General features: G+C 49.2%; 1 protein-coding gene and 2 long non-coding RNA genes across 17 annotated transcripts in view; 2 read left to right on the top strand and 1 right to left on the bottom strand.

Moving 5' to 3' along the window:
• Positions 1-180: 180 nt before the first annotated feature.
• Positions 181-21,153, bottom strand: part of Gm36129 — a 21,192-nt gene continuing 219 nt past the window's right edge. Inside the window, exons 1-4 of one of the 8 annotated variants that reach the window (XR_872579.3) lie at positions 17,720-19,365; positions 2,415-2,607; positions 1,200-1,237; positions 181-665 (exon numbers count right to left, since the gene is read on the bottom strand). This is a non-coding gene — a long non-coding RNA (predicted gene, 36129). Of the gene's footprint in view, positions 1,238-2,414; positions 2,608-10,604; positions 11,211-17,719; positions 19,366-20,817 lie in introns of those variants that run through there. The other 7 variants (XR_381339.4, XR_381340.4, XR_872576.3 and 4 more) reach the window with 7 other exon arrangements.
• On the top strand, positions 479-5,162 carry Gm52012. Its single transcript, XR_003950278.1, has 4 exons — positions 479-569; positions 2,343-2,625; positions 2,759-3,936; positions 4,383-5,162. It is a non-coding gene; the product is annotated as a predicted gene, 52012 (long non-coding RNA).
• The window catches only part of Cys1 (cystin 1), a 16,054-nt gene continuing 14,168 nt past the window's right edge, over positions 19,268-21,153 (top strand). For 3 of the 8 annotated variants that reach the window (NM_001004455.2, NM_001161807.1, NM_138686.3), the window contains exon 1: positions 19,359-20,524. In NM_001004455.2, coding sequence (NP_001004455.2) covers positions 20,246-20,524 — 279 coding nt within the window. In that variant the 5' untranslated portion in view covers positions 19,359-20,245. Of the gene's footprint in view, positions 20,525-21,153 lie in introns of all 8 variants that reach the window. The other 5 variants (XR_381178.4, XR_381177.4, XR_003949983.1 and 2 more) reach the window with 3 other exon arrangements.

Genomic DNA, 21,153 nt, shown 5'->3' with positions numbered 1-21,153 from the left:
TTGAGTCCTACACCAGTCCATCAGAAAATGTCCTGCAGAGTTGCCAGCAGGCCCATCTGATGGAGGTGGTTTCTCAACTGAAGTTCCCTCTTCTCAGATGACTCCAGCTCATGCCGAGCTGACCGGAAAAACTCTAAATAAAGCACACAGGTTCTGAACTGATGGTTCTGACGCATGACATTTTTTAAAAACGTTCATTTTTATTAGTCTTAGTTATATGTAAGTGTGTGCGCACATGGTTGTAGGTGCTGCAGAGCTCTGGCCTGGACCTAGAGTTATAGACACCTGGTGTGATTGCTGGCAAGTGGACTCAGGTCCTCTGGACTCAGTATATGCTCTTAACTGCCGAGCCTTCTTCCAGCATGAGCCTGATATACTTTGAATTCTCTGCTGCGCAGGGTATCTTGGTTCCCGTTGACTTTCTGAGTCAGCTCCTTTGGTTTCCTCACCAAGACCAGTCTCCGAGTTTCATGCAGTCCGCTGGCTAGATTTGTGTCAACTTCACACAAGCTAGAGTCATCTGAGAGGAGGGACCCCCAGATGAGAAAACGCCTGCAGAAGACTGGGCTGTAAGCAAATGTATAGAGCATTTCCTTAGTGATTGATTGGTGGGTGAGGGCCCAGCCCATTGGGTGGTGGCATATTTGATCTGGTGGTCCTGGATCCTATAAGAAAGCAGACTGAGCAAGCCATGGGAAGCAACCCAGTAAACAGCACCCCTCCATGGCCTCTGCATCAGCCTCTGTCTCCAGGATCCTGCCCTGCTTGAGTTTCTGTCCTGACTTCCCTCAATGATGGATTATGGATGAGGAAGTGTAAGGCCAACAAACGGTTCCCTCCCCAACTTGCTTTTGGTCACGGTGCTTCACCCTAGCAATAGGAACCGCAACTGGGACAGGTAGCATTCATCTAACCCAGTGCTGGTTCTTGTAACCAAGAGCCCTTTTATCCACTGGCATCAGTGCCCTTTGCCCTCCAGAATATTCCCCAAACACCTATCGGATGGCATCCAACCCCCAGCTACGGGCCTGCCATTCTCTCCGGCCAGGAGGTCTCTGGGTCCTACTGGCCTCTGCATCCTTGGGGCCCAGCCTGGATGCTAGGCACTGGTGACCGAGAGAGTTAATCATGTAATCTGAGCGGGCACTCTGCCTCCACTGTTCTCCACATCCACTGGGTACTCAGCAGGTCCCGCTGACCTCATTCGTCAGTGTTGCTGTCTCTTTCCTCCGAGGCTCTGGTCAAAGAAACAAAATAGAACGTCAGTGTGAAGGCGCCTCATATTGGCCTGTCAGCAAAGAGGAGACACGTGCTCCGGGTCCCAAGCCTTAGAGGCTACACTCAGCTCAGAGGAAGCAGAGCCACTTAGGACCAGATGCGAGTACTTCCCTTCAGCCCCTTGAGTATCTCCAGCTGTACCCACGTCAAATAGCTTGTTCTGAGCTTTTTGTCAAAGGAAAAAATAAATGGATCCTCCTCTCCCTGAGAGGCCAAACCTTTTAAGTTCAGACTCCATTTTAGAGAGCCTGACTGGGGCTGGCGAGATGTCTCAGAAGAACACTGACTGCTCTTCCAAAGACCCTGAGTTCAAATCCCACCAACCACATGGTGGCTCAAAACTACCCGTAATGAGACCCGATGCCCTCTTCTGGTGGGTCTGAAGTCAGCTACAGTATACTTATAATAAATAAATCTTTGGGCCAGAGCAAGCAGGGACTGAGAGAGTGGAGGTCCTAAGAAAATTCAACTCCCAACAACGACATGAAGGCTCACAACCATCTGTACAGCTACAATGTATTCACATACATAAAATAAATAAATCTTTTTAAAAATTATTTTAAAAGAGAGAGAGAGAGGACCTGATCTAAATTTAAACCCAGGCAAACTAACAGGCCAATACCCAGCATTAGTTTCCAAGTTACTCCCCCACAAAACCTGAGCCTAGCTCCAGTCTCTAGACTAACCCCCAATAAGACCAGCATCTCCAGGTTATTCCCCCAACCAACCTGCACTCCCAGGTTACAAGCCTGCCCCCTGCGTAATGACCACCAATGTAGAGGGAAGCAAAAATTAAGTTTACGATATGACTCCCAACACCAGCCAATTATGTTAAAGGCCATGGTAGCTTTCCAGTTACATGCTTAAACACCATCCCCACCACCACTTGTAGCTTTCTATAAAGCCTCGTCCTGATATATATTTGGGATTCCTTACCACCAAAACCAACCTGTGTAGCAGCTGGGGGGCCCAAGCTAGCTCAAATCTAAAGGCCCTACTGTGATTGCATCAGCTGTCTGCTTTTGGGGGGGGGCACTAACATTTCCCTGGCACTATACCACCAGTGGCCTGGCTGGACACCCTGCCATCCTGGCTGTCTGTCAGAGCTGGACAACAGAGGAAAGGGAAGGCACCACCTGCAGCATGCCACATGTCAGGGGACCGGCTCAACTGTCAGGAGATCAGCCTTTGGGGTGGCTTCCTCTTGGCTAAGCCCCTCTCCAGAAGCACGGGGACGGCAGCCATCCTGACTGGCCATGACTCTCTGGAGGCTCCCAGACCCACCACCTGGACTCCACTCAGGATCTTGCATTCCAGCTGTAGAAGGAACTGTGGACAGGAAAACAAGTAAGTTCATTCCTCCTTGATACAGTGCCCTACCCCATTCTTGCCCCTCACCTCCTCTCTCCTGGCCCTTCCCCTCCCCCAATTGATTTTTATCAATTCTTTGAGAATCCGTCGCCATCCTCTCTTAAAATAGGATCTCAGGAAACCTGCTGTGGAGACAGGGATGACATTGAATTTCTGAGCCTCCTGCCCCCCAAGTGCTGGGATTACGGGTATGCACTACCACATCTGGCCTGGCAGCACCAGGGATCAAACCCAGACTTTATGCAAGCACTTTGTCAACTGATCCACAGCCTAGTATCCCCCCCTTCTCTCTCCCAGCACCATGGGACACCAAGACAGAAGGAAGGATGTAACTTATTCTTTGATCAACTAAAGCCCACCTCCCACTCCGTGGCCCTCAGTGGTTCTTCTCTCCATGGTCAGCAGTTAGGATGATTGCTGACCTCTGGAGCACACACTATGTGCAGCCTTTGTCAAGATGCATTTCTGCACACGTGTCATCTAGAAGCAACTACACAGCAACACATGGTGGGTGCGCCTCAGACTAGAGGGAAGAACGGGTGTGTTTAATTTAGTAGACTCTGTTACAGCCTTCAGCACAGTACCTTGACCAAGGTAAAACTTCATGAGGTGCCTCTAAAGTCACAAGCCAGTGAAGGCTGCAGTGGGGCTTAGGGCTTGCACTCTGTTCCTGTTTGTGTATCCAGTGTAACCCTAATAGGCTCATGCAATGAAGGTTTGGCTCCAGTTGGGGGTGCTAGTGAGAGGTTCCTGGTTCATGAGGGCAAAGGATTGAGCAGCCCTCTGATACTGAATGGCCTGTTAGGAGCTAGGGTGTAACTGAAGGACATAGGTCACCAGGGCATGCCTTTGAAGGGTACATCTTGTCTCCTGGACCCTTTACCTGTTCCCTGCCTCAATGAGATGAGCATCTCTGCCGCCTGTACCGTGCCCTCTCCACCATGATGTGCTGCCTCCATCATGGGTCCAGAAGCGATGGAACTCGCCCATCACAGGCTGAAACCCCCAAAAGACTGTCTTCTTTTGTTTTTGCCAGACATTTATTTTATCACAGTAACAAGGCTCACTGACGCTCTCCCAAGTTCCCTCTCCCCCACTCAGGCAAATATGGGATCTGAACGGTGCGGAGCGCTGTGCAGAGTCCACTAGAACCACGGCTGATCTCGCCTTCTCCACTCCATCCACCTCCCAGGAGACAGAAGCCCCTTACAGTCGAGACTTCCACTAGAGACCACCAGAGGGAGCTGTTGGCCTGCAGGATCAAAGGGACAGCATTGCCTATGAGAGGTAGATGGCCAGTCCCCTCTCGGCAGTCTAAAGGACAGAGAAACTGGATCTGAAAAATAATGGGGGCGGGAGGGGGGGAGGAGTAGCTGTTATAGACTTGGAGTTCAAGGTAAGGACATGGTATTCATTATACAGAAGACACCAGAACTCATTTGCACATTTGTGTTTTAAAGGAAGCTTACTTGTTTTAAGATGGGTGGGGGGTGAGGGGGTGGGGAGGGTCTTACTATGCAGAGCAGGCTGACCTTAAACTTACAGAGATAGGCTTGCTTCTGGAGCGCACCACCAAACACAGCTCATAGTCAGCTTCAAAGGCAGCACTACTGGGACTTTCTCTCATAGATGTGGGTGTGAAGAGAGAATGCATAAGGGAATAAGAGAAAAGAAGTCCCTGCCTCCCAAGTACTGGGATCACAAGCGTGTGCCACCACGCCTCATTTATGCAGTGCCACCAACTGAACTCAGGGCTCTGTGCAAAGCCCTCTGCCAACTGCCACATTCCCAAGCTGCAAAGAAGACACTTACCCTGCATCACCGGCAGTTTTGCTGAGTAGCAAAAACCACACCCGTCTCAGCAGACCGTGATTACACTTTCTGCCTTGCAACTGGCTGGGACCAGGATTAGAGGGCACCTTTCCTGAAGCCACCAGGCTGTGAGTCACTGAACCTCTCCTCAAGCCATCCTTCCTTCACCCGCTTCCTCCCCTGGCCACACCAGCCCTATGCCTTTGACCTCTGCTAACTCCCCTCAAGGATGGCCTGCACACTGCAGACTCCAAATGGCTTTGACACTCTGATCAGCTTTGCTTACAAGTCCCATTGATGTGTTCAAAACTAGCAAGTAGGGATGGAGAGCAGGCTCCATGGTTAGGAATACTGGCTGCTCATCTATAAGACTCAGGTTCATTTCCCAGAACCCATGTGACAGATTACAACTGTAATTCCAGTTCCAGAAGATCCAGTCCCTTCTTTGGACCTCTGTGGATACCAGACATGCATGTATTGCATAGACACATATCCAGGCAAAACATTCATGCACATAAAATGAAACAGAGCTGAGTCTAGGAGGCAAGAGAATGGCTCTCCCTTGTGAGGTTGCAGGGTCCAGAGCAAGGCGAGGGGTGGCCATCTCTTAATAGCGTTCGCGCGACCGACGAGGAAGAACACAACAGACCAGAATCTTCTGCGGCAAAGCTTTATTGCTTACATCTTCAGGAGCCAGAGTGCAAGAGAGCAAGCAAGGAAGAGACGAAGAAGGTGGCGAAACCCCATCCCTTTTTAAGGAGAATTATCCTTCACCTAGGACGTATTACTCCCTGATTGGCTGCAGCCCATCGGCCCAGTTGTCATCACGGGAAAGGCAGAACACATGGTGGGAAAACTGCCCCTGCATGTGTGCAGACTATGTTTACCACTTAGAACACAGCTGTCAGTGCCATCTTATAATGGCAAATGTGAGGGCGGCTCCTCACAGATCCCCCTTTTCTTTTAATAAGAGCAATAGGCCACCCATATTAATGAGAGTGGAGATAGAGGTCAAATCCCCAGTGTGCAGGTAAAGGAGCCGTACACATAACCTCCTCCCAGGCTCATCACCCAGAGGGGTCCTGGTCTGGTCCCGTGTTGTTTTTCCTGGGGGAAGGACACTTGAACACTCAACCTTCTTGAAAGATGACATGTCTCCCTAGAATAGGCTCATATGTGCCGCAGAGCCTTTCTACTGCAGTGCTTAGCCGTGCAACTCTCTCAGGCTGCTGAAGCACACTCACTCTATCCCGTGCAATGAGACTAGCCTCGTGGGGTTTAAGAGCTGAGTGGCCAGCGACCTATTGCTTAAGCATAGATAACTATATATCAGGGGAAGCACCATGTTCTAGTCCTGCAAGCGCCTGGGCAATAACCACCTTGTCTCTCCTAGTTTGGGCCTTAAGCTTACAGACCAACCAAAGAAGCAACACTAATCCACAGCAAAGTGTATCTCCACATAATCCCACCCCCATCCATTCTTTAAAGAAGGAAAATGCTGAGGAGATCCAATTGGGTAATCCTTTGGTCAGGGACAGGTCCAAGCGCGTGGAGTTGACCTGAATGATGGCAAGTCTCAATTCCCGAAGGGTCTGTTCAAATTCAGCCGTCCAATTCTGTAACATATACTGAGAAAGACCTTTTAACAAATTAGCTGCCCTAGTAAATTTCTCATACTGAATGGAAGTAACGCACAATCTCGGAAACTTTTATTCACATCCCAGCCACTTCTAAAAGATTTACTGCATTGACCACATAACAGGAATCTGACACAATATTAAGGGGTTCTAAAAAGGTTTTTAAAACTTCTAAAACCACTAAACATTCTACCACTTGAGGTGAATTTTCATTATATTGTTTGGATACCACTTTACCATTAGCCACATAGGCACCTATACCAGTTTTTGATCCATCCGTATATACCACAATCTCATTTTTAAGTGGGTTTCTTACTGTTATTTGTGGAAACACAACAGATTGATTTTGGACAAACTGTAAAAGTTGATGTTTTGGATAATGGTTATCTATTTGTCCTGAAAAGGAGGTAACTAAAACTGCCCAATCATTAGATATTAGGTGATATGGGCTCTGTCCTTCCTTGCTCTTGACATCCTAACCCTTTTCCTTACAACCAAATAGGCAGAATCATTTCTGGAGGAGCCCATTTTCTTTATCTCAGGTCCTGCAAATTTCTCCCTGGTATTATCAGGGAGGAGCAGCAGCTGAGCTATCCTATCTCCTTTACTAATAGAAAAAACGCCCTTAGGGCTTGAGCACAGGACCTGTATTTCAGGGGAATGTTGACAATCCATAACTCCAGGGTGGACTACTAAGCCCTGCAAGGTGAGTGAACCCCGGCCTAGAATAAGGCCCATGGTTCCAGGGGGCAAGGATGGTATAGGCTCCACCCTTGTGGGTCTTCCTGGGTCGCCTCTCTGACTGCGGAGGAAGGAGTCTGCCCTTTATATCCCTCACAGAGCGACACTGGTCGGCTCTATGATAACCCTTGCCACACTTAGAGCAAAGAGTGAGGGTCCCCCCCTGTTTATCTGGAGCTCTGCAATCTTTCTTAAGATGCCCAGGCTTCCTGCAGTTAAAACATGTCCTCCGATCATTTCTGCCCATAGAGCATTTTTGGGATTGAAGGATGGCAGCCGCTAAGCCTGCATTGGTGAGAGGTCCCCCAAGCTCCCGACAAACCCTGAGCCAGTCTTGTAAACCTTTGTTCTTTCTTGGGGCTATGGCCGCTCGGCACTCCTGTGTGGCTTGCTCATAAATGAGTTGTTCTACCAGAGGTGCGGCTTGCTCTGAATCTCCAAAAATACGCCCTGCTGCCTCTGTCATTCTGGCCACAAAATCTGAGAAGGACTCTTGTGCACCTTGAGTAATCTTGGTCAACTGCCCACTTGCCTCTCCCTTCTTAGGTAGTGCTTTCCATGCCTTAACAGCAGCAGCTGAGATCTGAGCATATGCTCCCCAATGATAATTTGTCTGGTTAGCAGCGTGTTGTCCCTGACCTGTAAGTAATTCAAAAGTCCACGTTCTCTGATCCCCTTTCATGGTGGCATTGGCCCTTGCCTGCGTCTGGCAGGAGTCCTGCCACAAGGCTTTCCACTCAAGATACATTCCCATACTGGGGGCTACAGCTTTTACTACCGTCTGCCAATCACCAGGAGTCATAGCGTGATTCGCAAGCCTTTCCACTTGTGCTATAGTGAAATTAGCACTGACTCCATAGTTACGGACCGACTCGGCAAGCTCTTTAATCTGTATATACGCTACCGGAGCGTGGACACGCCCACCCTCGGCTCCTTCAAAGACCGGAAATGCCTGTTGTATTTTCCTTTGTTCCTCCTTTGGAATGAACGAGTCTGTGCATTGCCTCTCTGTCCATTACCTCTCTGCGCAGGGCTGATGCACTACGCAGGGCGGGGGCTCAGCATAGGGTGGAGGTGCACTATGACCTTGAAGCCGACTGCCAGGAGGCCAAGCAGCAAGCTGGCCTTTGCCAGCCACTTTTGGCTTTTTCCTTGACCGATTAGCTCGCATTTTATCTGGCTGGCACTTTTCTCTCTCATAACGAGCTGTTTCCTCCTCCAAGTCTGTTTCTTCAGAGAAGCTAAATTTTTTATCTGATTCAGAGCTACTAAGAACTAGCTCCTTAAACTCATCTAGTGATGGGTATAGGCTCCTTCTCCTAGAAACCTCCGCTAATTGATCTTTTTTCTTTTGTTTTTTCTCCTCTTTCCTTCCAATCTCTCCCCAGGTATTCTTCCCTGACCTTAACTTTTCCTCAGGTTCAAGACCCTTGGAAAGGCCTGTATACTTATTTTGTGTACCATATTTCCTCTTTGTTCCTACTCTCTCTCCCCGCTTTACTTCTGATAGATTGACTTTAATTTCGTCTAGAATTCGCCCTGCCTTAACCACTTGTTGACATGTGAAAAGGAACAAAAGGGCTTCTAACACTAGACAAAGTTCAAGGCCAAACATACCTTGTAAAGCTATTTCCCACTTTACTTCTGATAGACTGTCTTGAATTTCCTTAGAAAGTTCAAGACCAGACTTACCTCGTAAAGCTATACTCACTGGTACTCTCGTTCCCCAGCTGAAAAGTTCTGAATTCATGCAGTTGAATCCTTCTTAACAGTCTGCTTTACGGGAACCTTTATTACCGTGACCCGCAGTTCTGGTTCTGGAATGAGGGATCTTCCTTGCGCCGGTCCCGAGTTTTCTTGTATTTTTTCGTCCCGGGTTTCGGCACCAATTCTTAATAGTGTTCGCGCGACCGACGAGGAAGAACACAACAGACCAGAATCTTCTGCGGCAAAGCTTTATTGCTTACATCTTCAGGAGCCAGAGTGCAAGAGAGCAAGCAAGGAAGAGACGAAGAAGGTGGCGAAACCCCATCCCTTTTTAAGGAGAATTATCCTTCACCTAGGATGTATTACTCCCTGATTGGCTGCAGCCCATCGGCCCAGTTGTCATCACGGGAAAGGCAGAACACATGGTGGGAAAACTGCCCCTGCATGTGTGCAGACTATGTTTACCACTTAGAACACAGCTGTCAGTGCCATCTTATAATGGCAAATGTGAGGGCGGCTCCTCACAGCCATCCTGGACTCCTACAGTATGGAGGATTCACCCCCAGGGAAACATAGAAGGGCTGTGCCACCTCCCTGCCATCAGTTGTACCGCCTTACCCACTCCTTTTCTCAGACAGGGGTCTCAGCCAAATTAATTTCTTTTTTTTTTTTTCCATTTTTTATTAGGTATTTAACTCATTTACATTTCCAATGCTATACCAAAAGTCCCCCATATCCACCCACCCCCACTCCCCTGCCCACCCACTCCCCCTTTTTGGCCCTGGTGTTCCCCTGTACTGGGGCATATAAAGTTTGCAAGTCCAATGGGCCTCTCTTTCCAGTGATGGCCGACTAGGCCATCTTTTGATATATATGCAGCTAGAGTCAAGAGCTCCGGGGTACTGGTTAGCTCATAATGTTGTTCCACCTATAGGGTTGCAGATCCCTTTAGCTCCTTGGCTACTTTCTCTAGCTCCTCCATTGGGAGCCCTATGATCCATCCATTAGCTGACTGTGAGCATCCACTTCTGTGTTTGCTGGGCCCGCCAAATTAATTTCTGACCGCGGTGCTTAGCATGCTAGAGACACAGGAGAACAGGTGTTCACAGAACTCCAGGCTAATGTCCCTGAGATGCAGGTGCCATTGCTGTGTGTTAAATGGATGCCTATTCCCAAGTCATCACTGGACCACCCATGCCACTAGGTACTCAGTCTCCATATGTGAACTAGAGGCCAGGCAGGCAAATCAGATGGAAGGCAGAGCTCACTCCCAACTGCCCCCTGCTTCACCCAGCATCCTGAGACACGCAGCAACAAGAGCAAGACCCCTGTCAACCGCTGCATCCCCACTTTGTAGCTCAAGCTCAGTGGTGTTACTTTTGACTTCAGGGTCTGGGAGAGACCCGATTGCCCTATTGCCATAGCAACCAGAGCTTGCTGTCAAGGCAGCTACTATTCAGGCTTCCATTTGGATTCCAAAGCACTGATGAATGATGGCTCTGACACCACCCAAGTTCAAATGAACCATCCCCGTAGTTGTCCCTGAGAAGGGGCCAGATGGAGAGCAGGTACAAACAACCGGAAGTAGACTGTGATCATTTCAGGGGCTAGAAGACACTGGCTGCTTCAAGGAGCCAGCCTACTGACGTTGTAAGTTCACAGAAGCTCTCCATGCAGCAGTCTGCCAGCCAGTCAATGGTGGCGGCTTAGCCAGGATGTGGGGCTCAGCCAGAGCCAGGATCCTGGTCAACAAAGCACAGACCTCCCAGTAAAACCACCTAAGATTCCAACACAGATTAGCTCTAGACTGACAAGTCCTTGGGCTCTGTGAATCACAGGAACCACAGAACCTACTCCGTGATGCAACAGAGTGGCCATTACATTACAGGGTGGCCAGAGCACCATAGCCCTCAACAAAGGACAGATCTAAAACATGTGCCATGTGACTTTGGGCAAGTCACCTGTCAGGACTCCTCCCAGTGCACACATTATCCAGGGCTCCAGGATTGGCTAGCTAAGCAGTAAACCGTACCATTACTTGATAAGTGTATACTGTACCTCTTGGAGGCAGTCAACCATGGAGATTCCAGAAAGTGGACTCGGATCATCAGGCTGGGCAGCAGGCACCTTCACCTGCTGAGTCCTGACCACAGCCAGCCCCTGCACAGCCTATGGGCAAGCATTACAGGTCATCCATGCCTGTATCCCTCCAATTCATCCCACGTGGTTCACAAATGTTTATAGAGCTGAGTGAAACAGAAGATACGGGAAAAACTGCTTGTTCAAATAGATTGTGTTTCTTGCCTACTGGTTTCATTCTGGTGTAAGCTTATTTCCAGTTTAAGTTTTCAAGATGTATTTACGTAAGTATTCCTAAGTGGATTAAAAGTATCTTTCAATGGATTTCTGGCTTTCTCCCATTCCTCTGCTCCTGTGGAAGGTACAGAACAAAGTGTGGATGGGCTCAGTACGGAAGCATGAGAACCTGAGGTCAGATCCTCAGCACCCCAGCAGAAAGCTGAGCATGGTGTTGAACATCTGAAATCCTATACGTACGCACTTGTAATATCACCACTTGAAAGTTAGAGCCAGGAGGATCATGAGTTCAAGGCCACCCTCAGCTACATAGTGAGTTCAAGGCCAGTCTAGGCTACTCTGTCTCAACAAACAAACAAACAAACAAACAAACAAACACACACACACACAATACTCCTATAAAACTTATCAATCAATCAAACAAACAAACAAAAAAACCCAAGCCCACTGGACTGTCAACTAAAGCAGGTACTGACAACATGAAAACAAATGACACAGGGCCATGTTTCAATAAAACTTTTTTTACAAAACAGCAGGCCCCGGGGCTGGTGAGATGGCTCAGTGGGTAAGAGCACCCGACTGCTCTTCTGAAGGTCCGGAGTTCAATTCCCAGCAACCACATGGTGGCTCACAACCACCTGTAACAAGATCTGACGCCCTCTTCTGGAGTGTCTGAAGACAGCTACAGTGTACTTACATATAATAAATAAATAAATCTTTAAAAAAAAAAAAACAGCAGGCCCCAATTTTGGCTTGCCAGCTATAAACTGCTAACCCTTGAGCCACAGTCCATGTTCAGGTTTAAAGGTTCCTGTTCTCTGAAGAACACACTCAGGTGGGCTGCTTCAACAAGCACCCACAGATAGGTAGCTTACCCAACAATCACTTGGCTCTGTCACGGTTCTGAAGGCTGAGCTGCCTGCAGATCTGGACGGTGAGACCTGGTCATCACAGAGACTTCCTGCGCAGACTGATCCACAGAAGAAAGCACACCCCTGGGTATGTTCCCTCATGCCCTCTGGCTCCCCTGCCATGCCCAATAACACCCCAAACCCCAAAGCCCCATCTCTTCACATCATGCACTGATGGTAGGTCTCACTTTGAATTTGGGTGAACACAAACACCCAATCCATAAAATCCAAGAGCATTTACGATGAAGATATGCCCTTCAAAAGGTGATGCCAGAGTCAGCCCGATGGCCCAGCAGATAGAAGTGCCTGCCACACAAGCCAGATGCCTTGAGTTCAATCCCTGGAACCCACATAAAGGGAGGGGGAGAGAACTGACTTCATAAAGTAATCTTCTGACCTTTACAGGTATACCTTCTGCAATCGCACACATAAATCATACACACTAATAATAATTTTAAAAATAAAGGGTCTCTATATATAACCTTTATATATTATATAAATATAAAATAAAGGTTTTTATTTTTGTGATTATGTAAACATTGTATTTATAACATTAACAGATATATCAAATTATAAGTTAAAAAAAACTGGGGCTGGAGATATGGCTCAGTGGCTAAGAGTAATGATTGCTCTTCCGAAGGTCCTGAGTTCAAATCCCAGCAACCACATGGTAGCTCACAACCATCTGTAATGAGATCTGACCTCCTCTTCTGGTGTGTCTGAAGACAGCTACAGTGTACTTACATATAATAATAAATACATCTTTGTGCTGGAGCGAGTGGGGCCTGAGCGAGCAGAGGTCCTGAGTTCAACTCCCAGCAACCACATGAAGGCTCACAACCATCTGTACAGCTACAGTATACTCACATACATAAATCTTTTTTTTTTTTTTTTTGGTTTTTTGGTTTTTCAAGACAGGGTTTCTCTGTGTAACCCTGGCTGTCCTGGAACTTACTCTGTAGACCAGGCTGGTCTTGAACTCAGAAATCCGCCTGCCTCTGCCTCCCGAGTGCTGAGATTAAAGGCGTGCGCCACCACGCCCGGCTCATAAATCTTTTTTTAAAAAAAGTTAAAAAAAAAAAAAAAAACCTTGGACTAGGCATTAGGGTGCAGGCCTATAATCCCAGCACATGGGAAGCTAAGGCAGGCAGATTTCAAGATCAAGGCCAACCTGGGCTATGTAGTAAAATCTTGCCTCACTTGCTGCACAGCAAAAAAATCCAAACTAGCTGTGCTGGACTGAGAAGTGAACAAAGTTACAGATCCAGAGGGCAGCTCTGAGCGGAAGGGAAGCCCGGGACTGTTTGGAGCAGGCTCGCCTCTCCTATTTCCTCAGCCCCATAGCTGTTCTGCCGTTGATGCCCTTTGGTCCCCGCCATACACTCTTCTTTAGCTGTGCAGGGCCCTGATGGAGAGAGATTTTGATTTCCTCTATAGCTGGAAAGGATAGGAGACTACAGGAGCCAGCAAGCATCAGAGAACATCCTGCTAACAGACAGTTGGCAAGAAATGGTCACTTCTAAGGAAATGGGGGGAGAAATAGTGCTTCTCTTATCGCTCAGAGAAATTTTGTTACTGTCACTATTATTAATTTTCACCAAAATATTATGACAATGTCTCAAATTTCCCTTTCTAAGAATGTTTTAGATTAAGCCTGTGTATAAAGCTCGCTCATGTTTCAAGTGCCCAGTGAGATTGTGTGGGGTAGGGAGGAGCTCGCAACAGCAAAACCTCCGTTCTTCGGCATCTCCATAAACCAGAGGGAGATAATATACCTTTAACAAGCCAGCTCTGTAAAGGGGGGCAGGCCAGCAACCTCTTGGGAAGTGTCAGCTAGATGGAGCATCCTTGCTTGGTGGTTATTAGTATTTTTCCTATTGCTGTGATAAAGTACCACGACCAAGACAACCTAAGGAAGAAAGGTTGGATTTTAGCTCACAGCTCAAGATGATAGGCCGTCATGGTGGGGACTCAGCAGCAGGAGCAGGTCATATTGCACCCAGAATTGATAAGCTGATAAGCAGAGGTGAGGAATGCCCTGGTTCTCAGCTGGCATTCTCCACTGATTTCCCTACCCAGGGAGTGGCCCGAAACTGTACTGGTAGTTTAGCTAAACTGCTCTGTGCTTCTGTCTAAGAGCTATCTGGATTTGGGAATGAAAGACACACACAAGTTAATTTTAAATATGCCTTGACTGGCTCAGAGGATGGGCAGTTCTAACCCTCCCCGTGGCTAGCACACATCTCCCTCCTGTAATCCTGGTTTAACGCCCTCTAATTCTTTATCTTGTTGCCCTGGCTCCTTCTGGGCGGTCCATAGTCTTTGCTGCCCAAGACGCTTCTGGGCGGCCGTTCAGGAGGCCGCATTCCTTCTCACCTACATTTCAGATGAGTTTCCCTCTGCAGCTCTAAATCTGAATCTAAATCTCCCTGCGAATCAGGGTGATTCTCCTTTCTCGCTCCCAGGCCCTAGCCCAGGCAAATCTAAAGGTCCCACCTCAGTCTACCTGCCCAGCCATTGGCTGCTGGCTCTTTATTGATCCATCAAAAGCCAGTTGTGAACAAGGACCTTCAACATTTGGACACACAGATTCCTAATTTTGGGGGCTGGATTAATTCAAATCATTAGAACTAATCCCAAACGTGTAACTAAGATGCATCTTACTTCATCACTTAAAGTAAAGCCCAGGGGCACCCATCTTCCAGTTGGTTCTGGGAGGCTGACAACACCTACCATCATACTGGTGGAGGAAAGGGGTATTGCCAGGGATAGGAGGTACTGTCAGCCTGGTGCTTGTATGGAGCTGACCAGCATTAATGAGTAACCTCAGAGGAGGCTGGGAGTTCAACATGACTTAATAGTTAATGAGTTACAAGTCAAAGCACCAAGACTCTTTTAATACTTAAGCCAAGCTTTAACTGGAGACCTCTACTCCTCCGAGCTGATTAGCAGAGCAGACCATTGTCAGATCTCTAACAAGAAGTAGGAATCTCGCATTGCTGCAGCTCTCTGGGGCTGCATGGCTGGCTGTGTGCAGAAGGGAGCCTCCTGACAAGTCAGTTTCCACAGCTGCTTTCCACAGTACGGTGTTTGAGCATTGCACGGGACACTCCCATCATTGTCCCATGCCCTGAGCCAGTGGCATCACCAGGACTCACTTCTGGGATAAACATTACATATTATGAATGGTCAAATTGACCTAGGCCTGCTCTCTCCCTCACTGCCCCCTTGGCTGCCCTCGATGGCTTCCACAGTTGATCACTCTAGTGGTGCCTAAAGCCTGCACAGCATCCAAATCTCCCACTGCATGATGGGTGACGGGAAGGTGAGCAATAGGTCTCCAAGAAGGGACACACAGGGAGGCGACAACCATGGAGGTGACCACATGTGGCTAGCACACATCCTATCCAGAGAGCTTTTCCTTTCTTCCTTCCTTCCTTCCTTTCTTCCTCCCTCCCTCCCTCCCTCCCTCCCTCCCTCCCTCCTGTCTCTCTCTCTCTCTCTCTCTCTTTCTTTCTTTCTTTCTTTCTTTCTTTCTTTCTTTCTTTCTTTCTTCTTTCTTCCTTTTTATGGTTAATGAATCAAATTTATGTATCAATAAAGTCACAATTTACATGACACCAATTCAATAATTTCAGAGCCAGTTGATAATGATAAAAGCTCTATCCCAATTATTCTAACCTTATGATATCATAACTACCCATGGCTGGTAAAAGGGTTACCATCCCTTTTTTCACATCCACCACCATCTCTTTCTCCCAGAGAGCCTTTTCAATGGCTGAGTCCATACACCCGGGAGAGGGGATAGCCCTCCCACGTGAGGGACCAGATCCTAGCTCATGGTCAAGCCTAGACTCCTGAATCCAGTAGCCCAGGTTCTTGACCGTTTCTCCAGCCAAATATTGCCCATTAGCAATTCCTGTCTATCCCCTCCCCTCCCACCCAAGCCCATTCTCTTCTTTTCCACTCTGCATCATACCACCCTGAGCTCCTAAGGGATGCTGTGCTCCCGGGAGCATTCCAGGGAGAGAATCTCACATCTATAGTAGCATAAAGAAAGTACATGAGTGTGAACAGGAGGGGCGGAGATGACACCCATGCCATACTTAAAGACCATCGACTGGTCCTCTGGCCCCATGTCTCCAGCTCCTACGTATATGGAAGGCTTCGGCTCCTCTGTTCCTGTCATCTGGCTGCTCTCAGATATCAGCTTTCCACCTCTGAGGATGGGCTGAGATGGGTCATTTGAGATGATCCTTCCCTGTCCCTCACAACTCTGTTGTCTTCATTTCAATAGGGTCTCAAGTATCAAGCTAAGCAGGTGCTTTGCCACACACCCCTGCATACCCTGTGGCTGAACCAGAACTCCTGAGGGTCTAAGCCTCTCACGCAATTCAGTAGCATTAAAAGAAGCAGCCCAGGGGTGAGGACTGGGATATATAGCTCAGCCTGGGAGAGTGCTTGCCTATGCTTCAAGCCCCAGGCTTGATCCCCAACACCACATGAATGCAGCCTGGAGGGAGGTACATGCCTGTAGTCTCAGCACTTGGGGGTGGGGGCAGAGGAAGGCCAGGGTCATCTTAGGGTACACAGTGAGTTCAAGGCCAGTCTAGACTGCATGAAATCGTGTCTCAAAAAAAAAAAGTTACATTGTCTCACTGCCTGCTGAATACAATACTTTCTGTTTATGATGCTGGGGATGGAACCAGGCCTCACATGTGTTCTGACCCACATGTACTGTTTTGCTGTGTGTCTACTCTATTCATCATTCCCATGATGTATGCTTGTGACGTGCCGTCGGTAAGGGAAGCTCTGGGCAGGCAGCATTTAGCTGAGGTCCTTGAGGGAAGGGAACTTGAGCAGAACTTTGAAAGGTGGGCAGGTTTGTTTTGTCCATTGCAAGGATAGGACAAGGATAGGACCAGCTTCTTCTTCAGATGCCAGACAGACTATTCACCCATCCACTGGTCCCTCCAGAATATATCATCAATGGTAGCTCTCTTCTAAAGCTATTGGATTTTGTTTTGCTGTGAGTGTGTGTGTGTGTGTGTGTGTGTGTGTGTGTGTGTGTGTGTGTGTGCATGCACTCTAGAACCAAATGCAAGCCTTGAGCATACTAAGCAAGAAGCTATAAGTGAACTAGACTCCAAACCTGGTGGTTCTCCTGCCTCAGCCTCCCAAGTGCTGGGACCACAGGCACACCATCACACCCAGTAAGTCAGTTTATGGAAAAGATATTCCGGGCTGGAAATTATGTTCTGTCCTAACAAGGTTCTCTGTTGCTATGATTAAACCCATGACCAAAGGCAAGTTGGAAGAGAGAAGGGTTTATCTTGCTTACACATGCCATCACTGAAAAATGTCAGGGCAGGAACTGGGAGGCAGGAGTTGAAGCAGAGACCATGGAGGAACCCTGCTTATTGGTGTGCTTCCCATGGCTTGCTTAGTTTATTTTCTTATTGTCTTAATTTAAATTGTATTGCTATGAAGAGATACCATGACCATGGCAACTCTTATAAAGGAAATACTTACTAGGGGCTGGCTTACAGTTTCAGAGGTTTAGTGGGGAGCAGGGTGGCGCTCAGGCAGACGTGGTGCTGGAGGAGCTGAGAGTTCTACATCTCGATCCAAAGGCAACAGAAGGAGACTATGCTCCACACTGTGCAGAGCTCGAGCAGAAGAGACCTCAAGCCCTCCCCCACTTCCTCCAAGGCCACACCCACTCCAACAAGGCCACACCTCCTAATAGTGCCACATTCAAACACATGAGTCTACGGGGGCCATACCTATTCAAACCACCACGTTTATACCTCCAAGGTCCACACGATTATTAATTAATAAAATGCCCACACAGAATTTCCTACAGGCAAATCTGATGGAGGTGTTTCCATAACTGAGGTTTCTTCTCAGACAAGTCAATTTATGTCAAACTGACAATAAACTTACCAGTACAGGTTCTTGTTTTCAGAGTTAGTCCAAAAGTGCTTAAGCTGAGCCTCACACGCCATCCACCATCACCAGCAAACGTCCATAATCTCTCCATAGAAAGGTACCTGGATATGGGGGCAGCCCTTGAGGCCTGAGCCCTTAATCCCAGCACTCAAGAGGCAGAGGTAGAAGGATTTCTGTGAGTTTAACGTTAGCCTAGTTTACATAATGAGTTCCAGGTGAGCCAGAGTCACAAAGAGAGACCCTGTCTCAAACAAAACAGAAGTCTACGTGTGACTGTAAGGCTCCTGTCTGGAAGTTTAGCTCTTGTCTTCTATTTTTTGAGATTCTTGAGACTAACTCGCTCTGGGCAGACTCTTGTCTACCCTTAGAAAGGATCTTGGAGGCTGCCTGTGCGCTCGGTATTAGTGTGGGTTTTGTTTTTAGATGGCTGGTCTCCTGCAGCCCAGACTATCCTCTCAAACTTGCTAAGAAAGCATTCCCGGAGGTGACCTGGACCTCCTAATCACCTGCCTATGCTCCACGAGTGCTGGGATGACAGGCCTGCAGTGCAATGCCTCCCTCTGTCTAGCCCTTCCAGACTCCTGGAAGCCAGGACTCCAAATGTGGCTGACATTATGTGTGAGCTCAGAGAGAACGCAGGCTTTGGCAAGACTCCTGTGCAAGCACAGCCACGGAGACAAGTCTGGGGAAACAGTTGAAATCAAGAGTATCGAGAAAAATTTGGCTGCTCTGGAGAACACAGGAGCGCTGGCTATATTTAAACTCGGAGTCACATGACTAGACTCTACTTGGGCAGGAGTAAAACGTGTTTTCTTTTAAATGATTAAACTGAGTTGAACTTTGCTCAAGGAAAAAATTCATTCTCTCTGACTTTTTTTCCCTTGGCTTGATGAATTTCAAGATGAGATTTGTTTTCATAAAGAGAAAACTTACGTCAGTAATCTCTAACCTAGACACATCTGTGCACCGTGTATCCCACTTCTGTGGGCATACATCTATTCCTGCGGTGATGAAAATAGTAAAATTTTATGCCTCCGTTGGAAGAATTTCACCCAAAATTCCACTTTCACATTGGGTTGGCCAGTACGGATGCGGTTATTGGCAAGCCAAAATCAGAGAAAACCAAACTTCGGGGTATTTAAATCACCCTGCCCTGGAAAGTGCTGGAAGGGAAGCAGGCAAAGAATTAGCCTATGGTAAGCCTCCAGAAATTGTCCCGTAAAAGCACAAATCTAGCCAAGCCAGGGTCGCCCCAGTCCTGTAGAAACCTCAGTGGTGACAGCTTTAGTAACCAGATCTATACCTGGAGAAAAGGAAGCCAGAGCCTGCGGTGAAGCGGCCAGAGGAACTCCAATCGGAGGTCAGAAAGATGGTGAAGAGGAAGGTCGTCTTTCGACCTCTAAATTCACCCTGTCCGGGCCGGGGGGTCGCAATCTTCCACAATCTAACCACCCCAAATTCTGCGCATCCTTCCCTCCCAGGAAGTCACACGCCCACTCCAGAGTCTTCTCCTCTACCCTCGAGTCCCTGTCCAGGGACACGCCCTTCAGTGTGCCCTGCCCAGGGCCTCTGGTACACGCCTCTCAACCTCTCACTCCGGCTGGCCACCCTGAAGCTCTCCCCTCCCTTGGACATTCTCTCTCTCTCACACTCACACACACATCTCCGGCTCTCCTTTTCTGTCTCCCTCCTCCTCTCACCTTGTCTCTGCTCTCTCAGACCTGTACCTGAAGCCCCAACGACCTCCTTTCCGACAGTGCTAGTCTCCAACCCCGACTCCTGATCTTCCCCTTCCCTGGCATCCGGCTCTGCTTCAAGCATTCTTCTGTCTTTCACCCCCCAGCTCTTTTCAGCCGGTGCCTTGCTCCCCTTGCTCCCAGCATGACTCCCACCCGTGCTCCATGGGCCTCCCCCAAACTTCTCCAAGATGATTCTTTCGCCCTGACTTCCCTTCCACCAGTCTATCCACTCTGCACCCTTTAAGGCTCCCTTCCATACAATACTAACCCTGTTGCACCTCCCTGCAGTGCCACCCTACCCCAAACTTCCCACACCCCCGCCGCACCCTGAGAGTCTCCCAGGGAGTCACTCCCACCCTCTCTTCATCCCGCTTACTCTCCTTCCCCCCCAGGATCACCTTCCCCATTTTCTCCCTGTCTCACGGCGCTCCCCCTGCCCCACCCCGTTCTTCATCTCCTCCAAGTCTTTCCCCATCCTCCCATTCTCCCCCTGAGGAGCGCCCCCTCTCCCCTAGCAGCCTCTACTTCCTCCAGCCTCCCAGATCATCCTTGCTTCTCTGTCTCTTCCATCCCCGCGCCCCCCGTGACTCCTCCTGCTACCCCCGTTTCTCATAGCTCCCATCCCCCGTGACTCTCCTCCCTCCCTATCTCTCCATCGCACCCTCCGCCGCTCACTCCTCCAGAATCCCCCTTGCTGTTCCCTCGCCCCATCTGGCCCGCCGCGCTCCCGCCCCAGTCCCGCCCGGCTCCCAGGCTGCGCGCTCCAGGCTGGGTGCGCGCCATGGGCAGCGGCAGCAGCCGGAGCGGCCGGATCCCGAGGCGGCGACGCAGCCCTGACAGGCGTCAGACAGGCCCGGGAGAGACAGCCTCGGAGGGCGGCACGGCTGACCAGGCCCGGACGGCCGCGGGGCAGGAGGAGAGCGGCCGCGACCCCCGACCCGCGACGCCCTCCGGTGGCCGGGAGGAGACCCTACGCCTGCTGGATCAGTTGCTGGCCGAGTCGGAGGCCTGGGGGCCCCAGGAGCTGACCCCACGAGGCCCCGCCCGGCTCGCACCCGCGGTGAGTATGGGGGCCAGGCCCTCCACCCATCCCTCTGCATCCCTAGTATCCTCCCACCCAGGCCTCCGTCCCTACTTGGCGCCTCTGTCCCCAGCTCACCCAGAGTGGCCCCCCACCCCCGCCCCAGTCCCTTATAGGGTTTTGTGTCCCTTCCTTATCCCCACTCTTGCATATTCTAACTCTGCCTCCTGGGTGGGTGCCCGCTACTGTCTCTGTTAAAGGAGACAAATGCAAACAACAGTTGGCAGAAACACCTAGAACTTTCTTCTGACTCAGGGCTTGCATTCCTTTACCAGTGGGGCTGCACGGAGTCGAGTTGCAGCATCCTTACAGCCCAGGTGGGAATTGACCAGCAAGGGCCTCTGCTTTGGCCATCAGGGAATACGCTGGGAGGAGGCGATAAGTGGGTGGACCACCTGCCAAACAGTGGTTGGAAAAACGCCCTGCAGCGTCGGACACATCCGGATCTTTGGCTGGCCAGGCAATTCCCATAGTACAAGCTATTTTTAAGATGCTTTGAGTCTTTTAGCTTCCTTATTCTCTCTTGCTGAACACTTGTAATAACACCCCCCGCTGTTCTAGAAAAACATATCTTTGCTGGGTTGGCACTGGTTTGCTGCTAAAAATCA

The sequence above is a fragment of the Mus musculus genome, chromosome 12 (assembly GCF_000001635.26).
Source record: "Mus musculus strain C57BL/6J chromosome 12, GRCm38.p6 C57BL/6J".
Classification (NCBI taxonomy): Eukaryota; Metazoa; Chordata; class Mammalia; order Rodentia; family Muridae; genus Mus; species Mus musculus.
This window is presented reverse-complemented; position numbering and strand designations above follow the sequence as displayed.